General features: G+C 39.0%; 2 protein-coding genes across 5 annotated transcripts in view; both read right to left on the minus strand.

Annotated features, from left to right (window-relative positions):
* The window catches only part of NCAPG2 (non-SMC condensin II complex subunit G2), a 41,588-nt gene extending 39,529 nt beyond the window's left edge, over window positions 1-2,059 (minus strand). Inside the window, exons 1-2 of one of the 2 annotated variants that reach the window (XM_079301058.1) lie at window positions 1,794-2,059; window positions 1,034-1,128 (exon numbers count right to left, since the gene is read on the minus strand). In XM_079301058.1, coding sequence (XP_079157184.1) covers window positions 1,034-1,123 — 90 coding nt within the window. In that variant the 5' untranslated portion in view covers window positions 1,124-1,128; window positions 1,794-2,059. The remainder of the gene's footprint in view (window positions 1-1,033; window positions 1,129-1,793) is intronic. The other variant, XM_079301059.1, reaches the window with a different exon arrangement.
* An 8,924-nt stretch (window positions 2,060-10,983) lies between these two features.
* The window catches only part of ESYT2 (extended synaptotagmin 2), a 79,213-nt gene continuing 70,096 nt past the window's right edge, over window positions 10,984-20,100 (minus strand). For 2 of the 3 annotated variants that reach the window (XM_079301062.1, XM_079301061.1), the window contains 6 exons: window positions 19,494-19,882; window positions 17,319-17,417; window positions 16,663-16,794; window positions 15,230-15,335; window positions 14,276-14,325; window positions 10,984-14,147 (listed from right to left, as the gene is read on the minus strand). In XM_079301062.1, coding sequence (XP_079157188.1) covers window positions 14,102-14,147; window positions 14,276-14,325; window positions 15,230-15,335; window positions 16,663-16,794; window positions 17,319-17,417; window positions 19,494-19,882 — 822 coding nt within the window. In that variant the 3' untranslated portion in view covers window positions 10,984-14,101. The remainder of the gene's footprint in view (window positions 14,148-14,275; window positions 14,326-15,229; window positions 15,336-16,662; window positions 16,795-17,318; window positions 17,418-19,493; window positions 19,883-20,100) is intronic. The other variant, XM_079301060.1, reaches the window with a different exon arrangement.

Consider the following 20,100-nt stretch of genomic DNA (forward strand, 5'->3'; position numbering starts at 1 on the left):
AAGTGTTTAGATTTAGGGAAAAATGAGAAGAAGACTTTCAGCAGAGGCAATCTGGTAATAAAGTTGTCATGTATAACCACATACAGGTACACAAATTAAATTTATAGCAAATTTCTTGGGGAAAGATTCAAGGAAGTTTGGGAAACAAACCCTGAGCTTATTGTGCAGAACATGATTGTGAGTTTAATATAGTTGCTACATTAAATCAGTTCATGCCTCTGCACACAGAGGTGAACACATGTACTTTATCCTGACACAGGTACTACTAGGAAAATACCCATTAGAAAGCTCAAGAAACTAACTTGATAATACCATTTATGGCAGGAAGCAAAAGATGTTTAGAAGAACTCATGTATATCTTACCATCAGACAGATTGAAGCTGAGTGGAAAACACCTCGATGCAAATTATTATTTCTCATTGTTATGCAATATAAACACAATGTGAGAATGAGCTTTTAACAGCAGATTTTAGGGGATTTGTTTTGTTGTTCCTCCCTGTTCCCTCCACATTCATTTAGAGAGCAACCTACCCTTTCTCTAAAGCATTCAATGATAGAAAGAACATTTCAAGTAAAATCAAACATGGACCAAAGAACAAGTGGACAGCCCAAACTATCAAATGAATGCACAAATACTAGTGAAACACAATTCTGCTACATTTGTACATTAACTCATATTCATTATATACCAATAAACTCTTTCACAGATTGAAATTTAAAAGATGTAATACTTCAGCAACACGAAATTAGTATTTTTTTAGAACTACTACAGTATTAATAATCTGTTTTTAAAAAGCAGTATATGGAACAACCAAGTATCAAAAAATTAGCTGGTTTATAAACATTCATATTTCAGATTCCACTTTTTCAGCCTATATTCCTTCAAGTACCATTTGAACTTATTTTCTACAGCAAGTATTCCCAGACATCTGCAAATACCACACAAATAGTTTCTGTCCCTTTGTCACATGATTTCTGCATCTGTAACAGATTTATCACTCCAGAAGTGATATATGTACACTGTCCCACTTACAGGATTCTGAGTGTAATGCAGGAACTCTTCAATTGACTCTTTGGACACAATTTGCAAAAACGCTTCGCGTTTCATCCTGGAATTGGTCATCCCTACTTTATAAACAAAACATAACATTAGAAAAGGTACTGGATATCAAAACAGGATCATTTTGGTCTTGGTTATAGCCATGTACCAGTTATATAGATAGTATATGTATATATAAACATGTTATACATTACAGTAGTTATACATGTACGACATAAAGTAGCTCTCCCCACCAGCATACTTTAGTTATCTGAATCGGCATTTAGATTCACTACATCATTAGGCTGCAGGGCTTGCTTTCTTTTTAGTAGTTTGTTTTGGTTTGGTTTTAGTAAATAAACCTTCAAGCAGAATAAATATTTACTGGATACTTTAATTTTTAAAAAGCACAATGCATTCTCCAGTACACACACACTACTTAAGCGGGTCATCATTCCCAACAACAGAATTTATTTGTATCGGAAGCACTGAGGGGTAGTAAAATGGTTTCTTTTCTCGACTGTCAAGTGAAAACCACGGGAAATGGGAAAGGCTACCAAGAGGCCACCACTTATTTGCTCACGTAAACATTCCCTCCATCCTAGGTGTCTCCAGACGTGCTTTTCCAGTGGGGAAAGTGACTTACACAGCACTTAGTGTGCGTGAAGCCACACCACAGAACGGGGCGGGGGCCCAGGCCCGTCCCGAGTCACCCGGGGCTCCCGCCAGGCAGGGAGCCGGACAGGCCGCTTACCTCGGGCTCCCTCAGAGCCGAACCCTCATGGACCCGCGGGACGCGCTCCAACACCGCGGCGCCGCCTCAGCGGAGCGGAACGAAGCCGGCGGACGCAACACCGCCGGAGGAGACACCGGCCCCGAGAGCCGCTCACAGGGGACACCTGTGGACAGGCGGGACCCCGGAGAACAGCCCGGGACAGCCCAGCCCCGCCCGCCCGCTCCCTCCCTCACCCGCCACTTTTCGAATCCTCCCGCGGCCGACGGTGAGCGCGCGCCGCGGAATTCCCGTCTCGTCTCGCGAGAGCTCGGCGGCCGCCCCGCCCCTTCCCGCGCGCGGCGCCGCTGAGGGCGGGGAGTGGAGCGGCGTTCAAAGCTCAGAGAAGCGCGGAGTGAGCTGGGCTGGAAAAGCCTTTTGAGGTCATCCAATCCTACCTACATCCGAATATCGGCAGGTCAAGGAGACCATGGCACTGAGTGCCACGTCCAATCTTGCCTAAACACTTCCAGGGAGGGTGCCTCCACTCTTTCCCTGGGCAGCCCATTCCGGTCACTCTTTCTGTGAAGAAATTCCTCACAGTATTCAACCTGAACCTCGTCTGGCGCAGCTTGAGGCTCTTGTGTCCTCTTGTGCTGTGGCTCGCTGCTTAGGAGAAGAACCCGACCCGTACCTTGCTACGCCTCCTTTCAGGGATCTGTAGAGAGCGATAAGCTCTCTAAGCACTGCTTTGTGGCATTTGTGCCGCAGCCGCTGCTTTGTGGCACTTGTCTCCCAGCCGCTGCTTTGTGGCATTTGTGTCGCAGCCGCTACTTTGTGTTATTTGTGTCCCAGCGCTGCCGGTGCTGTCCGTGCCCCAGCCGCCTCCCGGCTCCCGGCTGAGCATCGCCCGTTCCCGCACGCCCGGCCCGGCCCCGGCAGCGCCCCCGGGCAGCGGGGCTTTGCTGCGCTGCTCCCGGCAGCTCCGGCCGCGCTGCAAGGCTCCTTCCTCCGCTACTTTTGCACACAGGCTGGCTGGGGACACGGCTTGTCCCGGGGAACATCCCATCGGTTATCTAGCGGCTGCTGCCATGGTGCAAACCCACGGCCCCGCTGTTCCCTTTCCGTGCCTACCTGAACAGCGTCAGTGCTTCCAAATGGGGATAAGACACGCTCAGTTAAATTCGTGTTCATGCTTAAGAAACAGTATCCCTTCTTCCATGGATCTCTGGTAACGTGGAGATAACTGCTTTTACAAAAACATCATGCATTTGATTGCACTGTTGTTTTTCTCCAATAATGTTATTGTTGCTATTGCTGACATCTGTGCTTCTACTCACAGTCCTGGTGAACAATATGAGTAGTTTGCACTCTTCATCCAAAGCAATCAAGAGTTAAACAGCCTATATGCCAGAATGTATAGGAGATTATGTAAGTCAGATGATATTTAGAGTTTGATAACTAAGGATTTTTTTTTTAATATACCAGGAAATTATGTCCTCTGTTTCTTCTTTGCGTCTTTGGAAATAGAGTCGGATCTTGAATTCTGTAGTATTCCTCATTCCATTTGTTTGCGCTCTTTGCAAACCAAAACCAGTCAAAGTATCTTGTTAAGGGCTTAATTTATATCTTTCTATTTCGCATTTTCAGTAGCATTTCTCAGTATTGGCTGTTGAGAAGAGAGAGGTGCATAACTGAAGTAATTCACTTTCAGTCTGTAGAAGCAGTACAGCATGTGCTGCTTTACTGTATAAACAAACAGAAAACTATAACTTCTAGAAAAGTTCTTACATCTGGTTGGGTTTTTCAGGATTGTAATTTTAAAAATACTACATAATTGAGATTTTATGTTGTATTAAAAGTAAAAATTTACTCCTTTAAAAGTAGCATTTACATCTTCTGCTGTTCTAATTTTTAACATAGAATCTTCCTTAATGATCTTGCCTTTCACAGTTTTAGTTTCTATAAAAAATTAAGATTTTTCACATGTTCTGCCACCTTTATTTGATATAAGAAGTCGGCTTGTTTCAGATCTCATGAATCTGACTTTATCAACCAAGTTAGGTATTCAGCCAAGTGCAAGGAGCCTGTTAAACAGTTTGCTTGGAGTAAATTGCATGAGCAATCAGCATACCTGTAGAATTGTAAAAACAAATAAGAAGGTATAACATCTGCCTATATTAAAAATTTTCTGCATGTTAAAAAATCTTTGCAATTTTAGATCCAAACTGATGGATTTATCATGACTTATGTAGACTGAATATTTCATTAATACCTTGATTAGTCTTTTAATTAGGTGCTACATTAGTCACCTGGTTACTGCTTATTTAGTTGAGCACGTATCCATTTAGTAAACAAACTAAAACATATTTTAGCTTTTAATGTCTGTTGCATAGCAACCATAGAATGATTTTTTCATAGTATTGAAACTAGAAGTTGACACAGATAATAACAGGCTGAATAACACCAAGTGATTCATTTTAAAGGACCACATAGAAAAACCAGAGAGGCAGAATAATGTTTTCTAGGTTTTTTCAAGAACTGTGCATGAACTGCAAGCCAGTAATAAACCTACAACTCTATTTTCAGTTTCTCTAATATTCTCCTTTTCAGAGTACCAAATTACATGCCTCTCTTTGACATATCTGTTCATCTGTTCAAAATAATCTATACCCTGTGATAATAATCTCATATTTATTATCATTTTCCTGTCAAGTTAAGGCAAAAATGAAAAATGGGTCTTTCGCACATGGTTGCTGAGCAACAGCAAATAAAGATTTGCTTTTGTGCTACTGTTCATGAACCAGTCTTTATTCTAGTTGGTGCCCTGCATTAGAGATCTCAGTTACAGATGGCTCACACCAGAATATTGTTGTTTGGGCTAGAGCAGGCATTCCATTTAAACCTCTAGGAGTCATCAGTATAAATAAAAAATAAACAAGTAGTTCCCTGAACATCCGACGTTTTCTTCACAATATTTTCTTATATTTACAATGTTATTTTGTAGATAATAGTTTCTTATGAGATTATTTCACGTTATCTACTGCCATGTTGAAGTTGTAACTTCTATTTCTTTTTCTTTGAATATGTAATAAAATTTGTTATAGTTAATACAGTATGAACAAAATCTGCTCATCCTCTGAGGCAGGCTGTTAATAATTTACATGCATGCATTTCCCTTGATTTTTTTTTTTTTTTTTTTTTTTTTGATCTTCACATACTTTGATAAATAATCCGAACAGCATGGGAGAGAGATGAAGTTTCACACTATTCCACTTCTCCAGATCTCCCCTTGCCTGAAGGTAATCCTGCCAATCATGCCATCCTTTATTCAGAGGCAACTGTCACTTCTCAATGCTGGTGTGATTAGACCGTGAAAAGGCTTATTTCCCATAAATTATTAATATTAACACGAATCAATTTTAGAGTTTAAGAGATTAAGTAGGAAAAAAAAAAAAAACACCGCAGAAGAAAAAAAAAAATATCCTTGTTAACTCACACAAAAACAAGGAAATCAAACGCGCGGAGGGAATGCGAAAGGCGCTCGGGAGCCGCTCCCTGGAGCGCTGCCGAAGGCCTGAGGCGCCGCCCCGCGGGAGCTCCGCGCCGCGGCCGGGGCCGCACCCGCGCCCTTCAAGCCGGAAAAACACGGCAACTTCAGCTTCTGTGCTTTGCTATGATGCTTGATGACAAAATACTTGGTTATGATATCATGAAGAGGGCTGGAGCACCTTTCCCATGGCTGAGAGAGCTGGGGGTGTTCAGCCCGGAGAACTGAAGGCTCTGGAGAAACTAGAGCACCTTTACAAGCGAGGAGAGGGAGTTTTTGTAAGAACATGGAGACGGGGTAAGAGGTAATGGCGTTAAACTGACAGAGGGAGTTTTAGATTAAATATTGTGGAGACATGCTTTATTGTGGGTGTGGTGAGACACTGGCACAAGTTGCCCAGAGAAGCTGTAATTGCCCCATCCCTGGAAGTGTTCAAGGTTGGGTGGGGCTTTGAGCAACCCGGGATGGTGAAAGGTGTCCCTGCCCATGGCTGGGAAGTAGAAGATGTTTAGGGTCTCTTCTAGCCCAATCCCTTCTATGGTCCTATAATTATTATTTGCTGTACTACTACGCCCTTACTGTTACCACTCATTCCTTATAAGCAGTGTTACAAGCCACTGTAAATTTTCTCTGCTCAGTGTTAGTACCATGAAAATGGAAATATTTCTGAAATGTTATAAGATGCTCACAAAAAGAAATTACAATACAATATTTGCATAGCTGAATCCATCCCACTGTAAAAAAGTCATTTTTCATTACAACTACAGCAAACATTTTCTAGTATAAAGTCATTGTCATCTTTCAGAACATTATGTATCACTGAGTAAATTTATAATACCAGTTTGTCAGTTAATTTGTTCCAGATATAGAACACTCCAATTATAAATGCCATGTCTGTCTTACTTTAACCCTATTAAATTACATTCTGATAGAGATTTACTGCTCTTGTAAGTGTCCTGTCTCCTTGCGGCTCTCATTCTGTTTTAGTCTTTAAGACAAAAATTGCTTCTAAGGTACAAAATCTGTTATTATTAATTTTACAACTGCTCTTAGAGGCATCATTGTGATAGACATGCATCATTTTAGATATGACACCTTCTCAGTTCGATCTGTCTAGTACAAAACATGAAAGTACTGTACAAATATCAGAATGGACATGATTTGCTCATCCATATTAGTTTATACATATATAAACACACTCAACAAACTGTTTTACGTTTTTTGGACATTATAACATATATGTAGTCACTTGTCTCTCACATCTGTGTTGACTTTGTCAGCAAGGGTATTCCCCATGATCTTGATTCAGACCAGGAGCCCAGCCAAAGCCCACTGGGGCTTTTTCCAGGCTGCATGTCCTGCTGCCTTTATGCAAAACTGACACTGATGTAGTATCAGCCTGGGGGAAAATGTGGAGCCAGGTACCTGTGAGGGCTTCCACACCCATTGAATTGAGACATACTTGTCATTTATTCCTGTTCTGGGCATCAAAGAGTTTTATCATCACAAGACCTGTGTTTTAGCAAACTTTCTGATATGTCCTTAGACAAAGGAGAATTGATTTTTAACTTATTTTTTCTAGTAGAATTTTATCTGTCTTCCCTTTACCCCATGTTAATTGTACTGTTCCATGTTTGATTTCATTGTTAGCTATCCTGACTTTCTAGCCATATGCTTGAATCAACAATAAATACGTAAAGCATAGTGATGCTTCAAATGTGCTGATCAAGGCCATTTTACATGTCCTAAAGTCTAATTTCACTTCTGCCTGCTTCTGATTAATTTCAACTTTTTGCACTTAATCTCATTAAAGTTGTGCCAGCAACTCAAGGGAATTCTAGAATCAAATTTAATTTGGTATCTAAGGCATGAAACACCTGTGGTGAATTGCTGACAGAAGAATGCAGAATTTCTGGTGAACTGAGAACCTTAATCTTCCAGGAGTTTCATGTTTTCCTCACATCATGGACCATTTTTAAAATTTCCCTGTGCCTCATGACTAAATACCTCTAAAAACTGTTCTGGCAAATTGCATCCAACATTATGAAACTCAATTCTTTTAGGATTTCTGGAGCCTCAGAGGAAAGGGGAGAGCAGAGCACAGTGAGGACCATACCTGTTGTTCACTGCTTTTAAGCCAAGGTGACTTGAGGCTGCACTCCCAAACATGCCTCTCATCCAGACCACTTCTTTATTGTTCAAGAAACAAAGTGCACAAGCAGCAAAAAACAATTCTGAGAATAGGGTCTGCACTACCATCTAGTGGAATATAACAGTACCTTCAGAAATAAACACTGGATATTAATGACTATACATAGAGAGCCTTAATGTCTCAATGTGAAAAACAAGATTAGCAAAACTGTTTTTATAAAAAAAATTGAAACTAAGCATTTTTTGTCTCAAATAATCCAAACTTGAAAAAGCATATTGAATAAAAATATGGCATAGAAGAAATTTGCCTAAAACTAAGATTAAAATTTTTCAGAAAGCTAATCTTAGTATTTTAAACTTTTGATTCCAACTTATTTTACATGCAAATTAATTCATGATTTACCAAATAAAACAAAAAACCAGCACTGCTACCAATGTCATTCGTAAGTCATGAATATCCATTTCAATTAATCCACTTTTTACCCTTTATTTCATTGTCATCACCTGGATAAATGACAGGTCTAGAGACAATCCAAGTCCTTTGTTTGGATGCTGTTGTCAGTTCATCAAATGTATCCAGTGGGACTCTGAGCTAGAAGTTAAAACAGAGCACCCATTCAGTGGCTATTACAGTTACTTGAGCTCAAAGCATTTCATGATTCATGCCAAACTAGATAAACTTTCCTGTAAATTGTAGGTGGGAAACAGTGCAACACAGTAAATTCAACTTAAACCCAGGAGATAGCAACAACAATCATGCAAAACAGATCAGGGATTTCAGCCTATCAGTTGAAGTGGTTCTCTCATGAGAAGCCTGCATGAAACTGTCTTGCAAAATATTCTGTACTAAATTATTAATCATTGTGACATTTTTATTAAGCTTTAGTTGTCAGGCTCTCAGAGTTTGTAGAATAACACATTAGCTTGCAAACTCAACTAGAATAAAAGGACAAAAAAACTTGTTAAAAATTCCATGCTGAAAACAACCTCTGTTAAATGTAATGCACCCTTTCTGGGTTTAGGGATCTTGTCCCAGTTATCAAATGAAATGACTGATCTTCATTCAGTACCTACAATTAACATTTTGCTAGCATGATCTACATTACAACTCGTGTTCTATGCACAGATTAATGTATTTTTAATTCCTATCATTTTTTTGCACCCTGACTCAGCAAAGCTTGCAGCTCCCAGCTGTGGGACTCCTTGTTTCTGCCCAGCTGCAGAAGCTACATGCCCATCCCTGAGAGCTTGGGCTCAGGAAGGGGAGTGCCCAGGAAGACCTACAGACAGGCCAGGAATGCACTGAGCTCCAGCACATTTACTGAGCTCACCTTAATGTTTCAATAAATATGCCTTAGAACCATAGAATTTGGGTTGGAAGGGACCTCACCAGTTCATCTGGTGCAACATCCTGCAGAATGGAGCTACTTTGCTTAAATAGTTAATGAATAAAATTGATCATCAGTTAGATCCTTACCACACAGCTGATGGATGAATTCACAGGACACAGCTGGGTGCAGGGACATCACAACTTTGTTCTGTCATTTCTTGCACAGAGGCTGAGGTGCTTCATGCCCAGCTCTGAGGGCACCAAGGGTTCACACCCTTCCACTACCTGGGTGTGAAAGGCTGGAATCCTGCCTAGCTTTGGGCTGTCCTTGGACATCTTCCTATATGGATCTTAAAGGGAAGAATGATCATTATTAGGCCTTAGTTCCCTTGCTATAAAGTTTACAGCTACTGAGGACTCAAAAATTAACATGAAAGACAGGTTGGCTTTACTGTGTTGGTGTCTGAGGGAACAGATGCAGGAGCCTGCTCAAATTGGATTCCACTGTAGATGAGTGGCAAGCAATATTCCCTGCAGACAGTGAGAACAGAGAGTATCACCTCTATCACATGAATACAGATTAGAGAACTTTCCTCCTGGAGCTGCCATCTACTCTGGCAGCTAAACTTACTGCTAACACTGAAAGAAATACAAGTGGATTTTTGCATTTCTCATAAAACATATTTCAGAAGGTGCCTGAGAATATTGTTGAGAGCCTGACTGCCTTAGAAATCAGTAGGAAAGCATAGAACAGTTGGACACTTTAGAATATACAAAACCACCATTTGGGATTAAATAACCTGGCTGCTTCAGCAGCCAGCTACAACCACAAATGGGTCCAGGAAAATCTACAGTTTTGGTTCTTTCTACCCAAGGTACCATTCAACATTCAGAGTTTGTTTATAAACAATTAAATTTATTAAAAGAGGTACTTCATAGGAAACAAATTTTGTCTTCAGTTTCTAGCTGAGAAAATACTGAAAACAGCCACACAGGTAACTTTATTGACAAACAGTGCTCCTAGGTGGAAATTGGATGAATTAAAAGCCCAAACCAGTTTAGACAGTGCAGCAAATACTAAGAAGAATCCTAGGCTGGGGTGAGCCCATCAAATTTATACCAAAGGCATCTGCAGGAGTGTCTTGTACAGTTACTTCTGCTCTCTAATGATTTCTGTGAATACACAGGCAGTGCTGATCCAGGTACCACCTTCTTTTAGGACTGGATAGAAGGTTTGATCTTGACCCAAGTCAGAAAAATGCTGACACCTGCTCAGTATTGGCACTGCCAGGGAGTGTGCAATTCAGAGCCACCTTGCATGAGGGAAATGTGGAGACAGCCATGCTTTTCCTTGGCTTTAGGTGCCTTCCCATTGATTAGCAGATACTTTTTATTCTGCTAAAAAAGGGAAGTATTTCCTCTAAGAAAAAAAACAAAACCCAAACAAACACAAACCAAAATGGAACATAATTTTGTAGTTAGTAATATTAGGGATTATCCAGTGGGGCCCATTTTAAATGTGATGCTGACTGATCAATGCAGGTTTTATTTATGGCTGATGAAAACTGACAATATTATGAATTCAGACAAGCTGTAGCTCTCTATGGGAAGAGGTATAATAGTTAATTACAGAATTATAACTAATTACAAATTAATACAAAGAGCATAATTTCTAAGGCACTTTTTCTGGAATAGTTAGAGATACAACTCCCCTCTTCTTATTTATGCAGTACACCATTATTTTTTCCATCAATATTTGCCTTACCAAGCAAATGAAAGAAAAGGAAATCATGCCAGAGGTAGAAATCTGCTGATTCAAAATCTAAAAAAATTAAATACAGTTCTAGGTCCTTTTGAAAGTATAAGTAATGAAAATTATTTAACAAGTGCTAGAATTAAGGCAATTTGTTCAATTGATCAATTTATGAGGAAAAAAGCACCAAAGTTGAACAAAAGACCTACTAATTCTTACAAGTGAATCTGTTCCAGAAAAAGGACAGAAGTCCCCATGAAGTATCCTGCACTTTTCATTCTGATTTCTCTCATTTAAGAACCAAGCCTGACAGGAAGGCTCCCTAGGTTACAGGAGGATTCTGGATACAGGACTATTTTAAAAATTCACTTCATTGTATTGCCAGTTACAACAGGGATATGCAATAGAGGAGAAGGGGTGTGTTTGAAGAGGGAAGCAACACACTGACTTCCATACGAACCATTTATTGAATAAATACATGCCTCATAATGTAGAATTACATGAGCAAAAAAGGCAATCTGTACAAAATTGATTACCCTTTGTTCTCATTTTAACTCTCAACATTTGCTGCAGCTCTAATAAAGGATTCAAGACAGAAAATTAAAACTCTCTCAGTCCACCTCCAAGTGATATCCATGCTGATTTGAGTTTGAGTTATACCACTTTAAGAAAGCTGGTTTTCTTGTCAGTGAAGCAGAGTAATTCTAAAAACAGTTTCAATAGTACAGAACATGTGTTGGTACATACAGGTAACAAAGCTTATTTTTAACCATTTCTTAAACATCTTCATATGTTCATATTTTAAGGCACAGGATAAACAAGAACTACATGAAAAGCTATCAGCTGATATTGAATAAATTACTTGATAATGAGGTGCAGTTTTTTCCCAGAGGCAAAATTGTCCTTCCTACTTCCATACAATTGGAACAACTTGAATTTGGTAATACAAAACTTGCCTCCACTATCCAAAGAATTGACCTCATCTAGGCACTCACAGTCTGATCCAAATTCACTCAGGAGATTTTTTTGAAGACCTGGCATCCAGAACTGATAGACTATGGGAATTCTATTTGCTGAATTGCAATGACAGTTAAATCTACATGGAAAATGGTATCTCTAAGAACCAATCCCTAATTTTAGGTAGTGAGCTATTTTGAAAACCTGCCTATATTCTTTATTCAGTTATTCACTTGGTGCTATCCTTTCACATTTGCCTGAACACGGCATTATTTTCCACCTTGAAACTTTAAAAGACAGAAATTTTTTGTTCAAGTGCAATTTTCTGTCCCCAGACTTCACTTAAGACTTGAAACACTGAATCAGTTTAACACTCTATTTGCTGGCTACAGATCAAACTCTGAGCAGTCACTGGCCTAGATGTAGAGCAAAAATCCTTCCACACCAGACTGAACTAAGGCAAAAGACAATTATGTTGAACTGCAACTCTTGCACCTCATTTATTCAGATTAGCATTTGGTTTCTGCATTTTCATTGCATTAAGAACAATTCTCTGTCTTTCCATTCTTAGTGTCTTAATGGAGAACTAGCAAAGAAAATATGTATTTCATAATATATTTTATATGAATAGATGAGTGAATATATAGCTATCCATACATTCCAATATACAGTGAAGCCTTCAAAGGAAAATATTTTCTTACGAAGAATCTCTATTCCCCAGCCCAGTAACAGCAGTTACAGTACAATTTACAATGTAAGATTGTTTGATAAAATTGTCTTGTATAAAACATGGCAATGAGAAGGCCAACGCTGTATAGAGCTGTATGATGCAGGTCACACATATCCATAACAAATGTTCATGTTAAAGTAAATTTAGACAAACTTAAATTTTTAGACTTGAAAAAGACAAAAAGCTACATCTATGGTAGGCACTTTGGTACATCTAGTAATGTAGGCAAATTCTACACCTAGAATTAAGGTTCTGTCAGTAGTCTTGCAATAAAGCTAATTTCAGGAGTTATCATTCTGCTTTAAAATTCTTTCTTGGCTGAGACATCATTCTAGAATCTTAGCTAAATAAAATACTTTGTCTAATTGCATACTTCTCCAAGGATGAGGACACTGGCTCTGCAAAAGCCAAGCTGTTCTCTTGGATTCTTAATGTACATTTTTCTAACAGTCTGAAAAAACTTACCAGAATAAAAAAAATCAGTTCTGAATACAAAAAAAAAAAAAAAAAAAAAAAAAAAAAAAAAAAAAAAAAAAAAAAATCCCATATTTCATAAATTAGAGTTACAAGCTCAGCCATTGGGGCTGATGTGCTCCCTTCAGATCCTGCCTGCCTGGATCAGTTTGTGCAAATGGTGTCCTTGCTGCCTCCTGCCCAGCCCAGGGCACTGCTCCAGGAGAAGGACAGCATGGCTCAGAAACCTGCATGGACCAGGTGCATTCTGTTCATGCACCAAACATACCAAGTGGCAATGAAGCAACTGTCAGAGACATCCAGGTGCATCTCAGTTCCCCACTTTCTGACCTACTGGTGTTCATTTGAGGATTACAGAAGGTATTGATAACATACATTCTAGCACAGTACTGTAGAATAAAAATAACATATGTCTTGTACATATGCCTACTATATGAACTTAACTTGCAAGCTGATTTGTCTACTTATAAATCAGTGAAACGTGGTGGTAAGGACAGTTTAAAGTGGTTAGAGATCTTTTTTTTATAATACAGAAAAGTCCATGTCCTCATACCTTCAAAAAAATGACATGTCTAGTACTCCAGAGTACAGGAATAAATAACAAAATCCAAGTGAACCTGTATAATAAAACTGTACTGTTTGTTATGTTTACTCCATTAAATGAAAACTCAGATTTAGAAACTGTGGTTTGTGGACCTCATCCTCTATTTATACAATATTTATAGAATTCTCATTTTTATTTATAATATTCTATAGCATGATTTCCCAATAATACATTTATATATAAATATTAAAATGTTAATGTTTTATACATTTTAAGCCAGCCCCACTGGGCCAGAAACACAATAAAATAAAAATGTTTTTCTGCAGTTTCTTTTTGCAGAATATCACAAAATGATTAAGACCGTTGTGCTGCAAAGACAAAGAGATTCTTCTGAAGAAATTAACATGCATTTAGAAGAAAATATCTGTATCCTTTATCTAATTTTCATTTGAATTCAAACCAGCATGAAAGAATTATAAAAAAATAGTATATATTTACATGGTACAGTATACCTTGGTGAGATATAAAACAAGGCAGGAAAACAGCAGAACATGTTCTTTTCACTTTCTAATAGGTACAGCCATCATAAAGATCAATTTAAACACAAAAGGTTACTTTACTGTACTATTGCACATTACAGTAACACATAGAACTGTTTAGCAAAATAAAATACAAAGTCTAACAATGAGGAAGGCTATGTCTAAATGAAATGACCAAGTGTTATAAAATTATTGGGGATGTGTCTAAGAACTAAATCAGTAAAGCTATAAAAATAATATTGGTACATCTCTGAAAACAATGCGTTAAAAATATATAAAGGTTGGCAAAATTATGCATGAGGAATTCCTGGTGTCCATGGGCCTAACTTGCACCATGTGGCCTTGTACCATCTTCTGTCAAATCATACCTGAAAAAGAAAAAACAAAGGATTAATTTTTTAATATTTACCATGTATTATTAAAACTATTATTAACATAGTTGTTAATAGTTGTTAGCATGTAGTATTGTTATTAATAAAGGAAATGTTATACTTACCACTGGGTCCAGCCTTTAGCAAGTTCTTCAGATGCCAGAGGTATTAATAACTGTGGAAAGTTAAATTACCAATCAATGCACTGTGTGTGCCACTCATTCTATTTCTATTAAATATCAAATCTGACAATCCTGTAAACTGGAGTGTAAATAAAGCCATTGGTAAATGATGTATTTTACAACCTTGTCATCACAGCTCTCTGCTATCTGCCTAAAATTTCAAGTTGCTGGTTTTGACCTTAAAATCCACACCCTTCAGTGGTACAGTCCCAGAGCACATAACAGCATGGCAGCAGCAATCAGCAGATGTGTTCCTAACAGCCTTCTTTCTGGATGAACAGGAACATTGAGGATACTGTTACACCATTATTCTGTATCTCACATTCTCTTCACAGAACTCAAATATGGCAATTTGAAAGGGTGTAGGAATTCACTATTCCTTATTCATGCTCCAAATCATGTGTGTAGCAAATTGGGTGATTTAATGTGTGCCTATAGAACACTGAAGTTACAAACACAACAGCTGGTGCTGGCATTGGGAATGTCTCCAGTAGCAGCTCTTTCTCATGGGTTTTACAAACTGGGAATTTAATTACTTGTGTGTTTCCCTAAGTGCTCATTTGTCTTTCCAGTTTTGTCTGAACATTTTCTGAAATACTGCCTGGTTTCTACTGGTTTTTTCCTTTCTCTAACAGCATGGTTAGTAAGTCTGACAAGCACATTTCTTATGTTACTGTGAACTTACCACTCTCTAGAAGAGATTACTACCTCATCTTTCTAAGTCTGCCTCTGCAGTTTGTTCCTTCCCCTTACTAAAGCCTGACATCTAAGGCACCTGTAATATCTGAAAGCTTCATAACTAAATCAGGTGCTTCAATCAATACTAACTCCTATGTGAAAAGGATTTTTCTTTTTTATACAAGCTGTATTTACAGAATTTGCTTATTGTCAACTTACTTTGCCAAGCAGCCCTTTATCTTTGGATAAGAATCCACCACTGTTCTTCACTGCTACATCTAGTGTTCTTCTCTGTACTTCAGGCAGGGAAACACTGAAATCAAACCTGACAGGCAAAGAGATGCTTTAGAGGGAATTCTGTACCAGAGGTAAAAGTTCAGTTCTTACAGCTAAACACTCAAATCAAAACCAAACTATCTCTCTCCCCAAATTAAAAATTGAAGTCTGAGACAACTAAAGAAAAAAATCTCAATGTTTTGCCTAAAATGTTTCTTGAAAACTGTGATAAATACCAACATCAAATGTTTGAGACTTCTGTTGCGTTTGGCCTCTAGAGGCCACTGTAAAACAAAACAAACACATGAACAAGACAAAAGGAGGCAAAGGTCAAGCACTGACTCTAGAGAAAAGAGAATGTGGAATCCTACTGTAATGACAGGTCAGTATTAGTATTTTCTAAAAGGGAAAGATTTGTAGTCTTACTGTAATTGATAACCAAAGCTCCTTTTCTTTCCTGGCTGGCTAAAGAAAACTATCAAAGACAGCTCTTTGCTAGAGCTGAAACTTAGACAAAGTCAGGAGAAGGTTATACCACAACCTATGTTATTTGTCACTACAGTTCTCAAACAGCTTTATTGCTTTGCAATATATTTTCCTTGGAAAGACACAGCAAAATAAATCTATTACCTGGAACAAACAGGAGAGAGCTGCACTACTAAAAAAATCTGCTGGAGCCTCTAACTAATGATTTACAGATTTGCCTTGGACAGAAGGGACTGAAGGGTTTGCCCAGAGTTCATTTGCTGTCTGTAGAGAAAGGTCTTTATTGAAAAGAGATGGGTGGGGTACTAAGGAGCAGACATGTGAGGGAAACTACTATCACAAAGATGAGTGCAAGGATAAGAATTTTTCTGCAATATAACATTGCACAAGCTGGTACAACTTCCAACATATGGGCCAGGATATCATCTACAAGGAAATTTCCTGACTCCCTGGATACTGAGAAGTGCCACCAAGTGACTGAGCAATGTGACCATGCACAGGCACTGGCTGGCAGCATCAGCCAGGCACTCAGCCAGCCAAAAGCTTTCTGGCAGGAAGGGAGATCAGCAGCACTGGCAGCTAAAGGGCACTTGTGTTCTCACCACCTGCCAGGAGAGCAAATCCTGCAGCTGAGCTACCAGCACAAGGGGCATGGAACTGGTGTAGGAAGGCAGGAAAGATAGAAGTGGCTGCTAAAAGCAAAAAGGGCTGTTGTGATAACAGGGAATACAAGGAGAGAAGAGCTATTACAGCAGAAAAGAAAGGTATGATCAAGTCTAATGGTGACAACCAGAACTTCAACAGCTAACCCTTCAGTAAGCACAGAAATCTCGATTTGACAGCTTTGTAATTCCATGATAAAAAACTACTACACAGAGTTTAGAACCTACATTTGATCAAACACTGGGTTTAATGTCTTCTTTGATACGTGTGTTTTTCTTCTTCCTGATCGTCTCTTATCAGGCAACAAATACATTCGCACATAAGGATCGGATCCTTCTTCGGAAAACGCTATTAGATTCCTGGGAAAGTGAAAAACCAGGAAAAGCACTTAGAAAATCAACAAGACATTGTTGAATATAAGTGTCTACACTACCATCACTTAATTTACTACATGAAGCAGTTCCCTTGCAGAAAATATGATGTGGAGTGACTTGTACAAGACCAGATGACCAGTAACCAGAGAACAGATGCGAGAATACGTTTCCTAAATTGCAATTTGAAGTTCAGATAGGGCTTTTTAGAAATCATGTGTTTTAATCATTCTGTAAAAAATTCAGTCTCTTAAAAACAGCTTTCAGATACTGCTGATAAAAATCTAAATGTAATTTTCATTTAAAATCTGACAGAGGCATAATAGACAAATATAAAATCAGGACAAGATCTTCCACAAAGATTCTGAGTACAGTTCTGTATATTTTTATATTTATGCCTATGTTGCTTTGAAAACAACAAATATTAACCAATCCACTTAAGAGTAAGTCAGGATATGATAAACTTTATAAAGAAATATGCCCAGATATGAGATTGTGTATTTTATGCTCACCTGCAGGAATGTACCACCACAATCAGTTTGTTTCTTTGTGAACTATGACGAATTGTTAGCTGAATCTGTCCTAATGGAGACTGCCCCAGAGTTGTTCCACTGCAAGAAAAAGCAGAATATTATGCTCAGTTTTTAAAATGCACATTAGAAGTAAGATTTAACTGAGCAGTTTTCCCAGAAATCATGTATTATCCATTTAACTTCTCTAGACCAATGTGAAAGAACAGAACATGTGTAAGTAAGTGTGTGAGCGTATCCTCATCAGATTCTCATACTTCAGTTCCCTGGCCAACAACTCTGCTCTCCAAAATAGACCAGGTATTCTTGTCTGTTTAGAGGTCAATTGCTCCTTAATGCTTCAAAAACCATTATGAGTAAAGAACTTGCTTGCCCTAAAATAAATGTCAAAGCAGCATCTAGGAAATTGGAAAGAATAGTAGTGCTAACCTCAATGAAAACCTCAGCCCTGGGCCAGAAGCCAGTTAGAAGACCAGCTCATTCTTTTCTATGTTCTTTTATCACAGAAATATAGATGTTCAGTATAAGCACAACCACTTTACTTTCCTATAGCTTATATCACCATGAAAATAAGATTAGAATAAATTTACATCTACAGGTCATCTTTAAATAAAAATCAAGTACCATGCTTAAGAATGTGTGTTTTACAGAATGGCCAACATGTGCCATTCTCTCATCTCCATGAAATGCTCATTTTAGTTTGTGTGAACTGACTTGAAGTATTTTCCACATCCCACAGGACAGTATGTGACAGTATGTGCCATATCTGCCATTTTTCAGCCACCTGAAGGATATCTTCAAGGAAGAAGAGTGCCTGTTTTGTCATCACCTACTACAAAATGATTGCTCCATTAAAATTCCCAAGTCATTCACTTAAAAAACAGTAGAATAAAGATTTAATTTCAGTATTTTCTTAGTTAAAATAATAAAAAATTAAAAAAAAAAATCAGAGCACTTAAAAATGTGGTCTGCAATAAAGGACCTCATTACCTGTAGCTTTACCACTCACATTTGTGCATTACATAAGGAGTAGTATAATTAACAAATGCTAACTCAATTTTGGACCAGGGGAGAGACTGACAAAGTCAAGACAAGTTAGCAGTTGACTATGAAGGTAAATGGGGGTCTGGAGAACATGAGCAGGTGGTGTTTTGTACCACCTGAAGAGAGAGCCAACAGCAGACTCAAGTGCAGCCCTTCCACTACTTAAAACAGACATTTTAGAGAAGGTCAAGTCAGACTCCTCAGGGCTGTACACAGTAAAATAACAAGAGACCACAGTTTGACTATTCAAGCTGCAGCAAGAAAAACCTCAATAGAAATATGGAAGAACATTTTAACAGTGGAGTGGTTAAGCACTAGAGTTACTGAACAGGTTTATGGCATCTCTATCTCTAGAGATAACCAAAAATTGTTTGGACAAGGCCCAAGAAACCTGATCTAACTTTGAAGAGAGATTTGCTTTGAGCAGAGGGATGACCAACTAGTCTATGACTCAGCTGATTATATGAACTCTGACAGAAAAAAGGATGAATTGCAATCCCTTGCAAGTAAAAAAATAAAATCTTCCTACTTAGATTCACAGAGAAGGTCCATGAATAGGGAATGAATAGTTCCCAGTCTCCAATTCAGAGAAGGATGGTTGCTCAGCTGTCTGTACTTGGTAAGCATAGCTGCTCACTGAGGCAAGTAAAAAAAAGAAATTCAAAATTTAAGAAAGTATGGCTGCAGCAATCTTCAGTGACTGCATAGTAACTGACTACCCATTTAACATTCTTTATAGTCAAATATCCCTCTGAGTTATTTAAAAAGACCAACAATTTCCAGCTTAATTGGCTTAATTATTGCTAATAAGATACAGTGGTGAAACAGGCAATACTGCCACGAAACTACAAAGTGCAGCTACAAGAAGAAGTGGGACTTTATCTTCCAGATGATCACAGTAAGGAACTTCTAATTGCAGCTTCTGTCTGAGGTACCAGGCAGAAGCAGAAAACCATACTGAGTGCAGGGTGGGAAGTGTTATGAGATGTGGACTGAGGCCTCGTGCTCTGGTGTCACAGTGTGTGCAGCAGTGCAGCAGCAGCAGTGCAGCGGCAGCAGTGCAGCGGCAGCAGTGCAGCAGCAGCAGTGCAGCGGCAGCAGTGCATGCCGTACTTCTGGAGCTGGCGCAGCCGCTGGCGCAGCTCCTGCGTGGCCATGGGCAGCGAGATGTCGGAGGCGATGCTGGGCGTGGGCTCCTTCACCGACAGGTGGCTGGGGGAGCAGGAGAAGTTGGAGGCCTGAAGGCTGGAGGAGCTGCGGCTCAGATCTGTTGGCCACTGCGGGCTGGCATTGGGAGGTTCACTTTTATCAGCTGCATCAGTCTTTTTCTCACTGTCAGTCACTGGGGATGCTGGAACAGACTTGTTTGGATCAGACGTTGGCGAGACAGGAGCCTGAGGCTTGAAGGATGATTTTCGTGCATCTTTGGAAACGGATGGCCTTTTTACTTGGGCTGAGTGCTGATGATCTGGAGATCTTGCCTGCTTTTCAAGAGAAAGGACCTGGATACAGGAAAACACACATAAAGTTACTATTTTGCAGTATAAGAAACAGGAACAAATTTGTTTCTACGAGAGTACTGGCTGGTCACAAGTTGTAAATTTAAGATGCCAAAGCAGAACCAAAACCATTCAGACTTACTAACACTAAAATATGAAATGCTTTGCATGACAAAACACATCTCCACCTTCTTCATGGCAACTGCAGTAACTATAAAGCA

The sequence above is a fragment of the Erithacus rubecula genome, assembly GCF_903797595.1.
Source record: "Erithacus rubecula genome assembly, chromosome: 3".
Taxonomy (NCBI): domain Eukaryota; kingdom Metazoa; phylum Chordata; class Aves; order Passeriformes; family Muscicapidae; genus Erithacus; species Erithacus rubecula.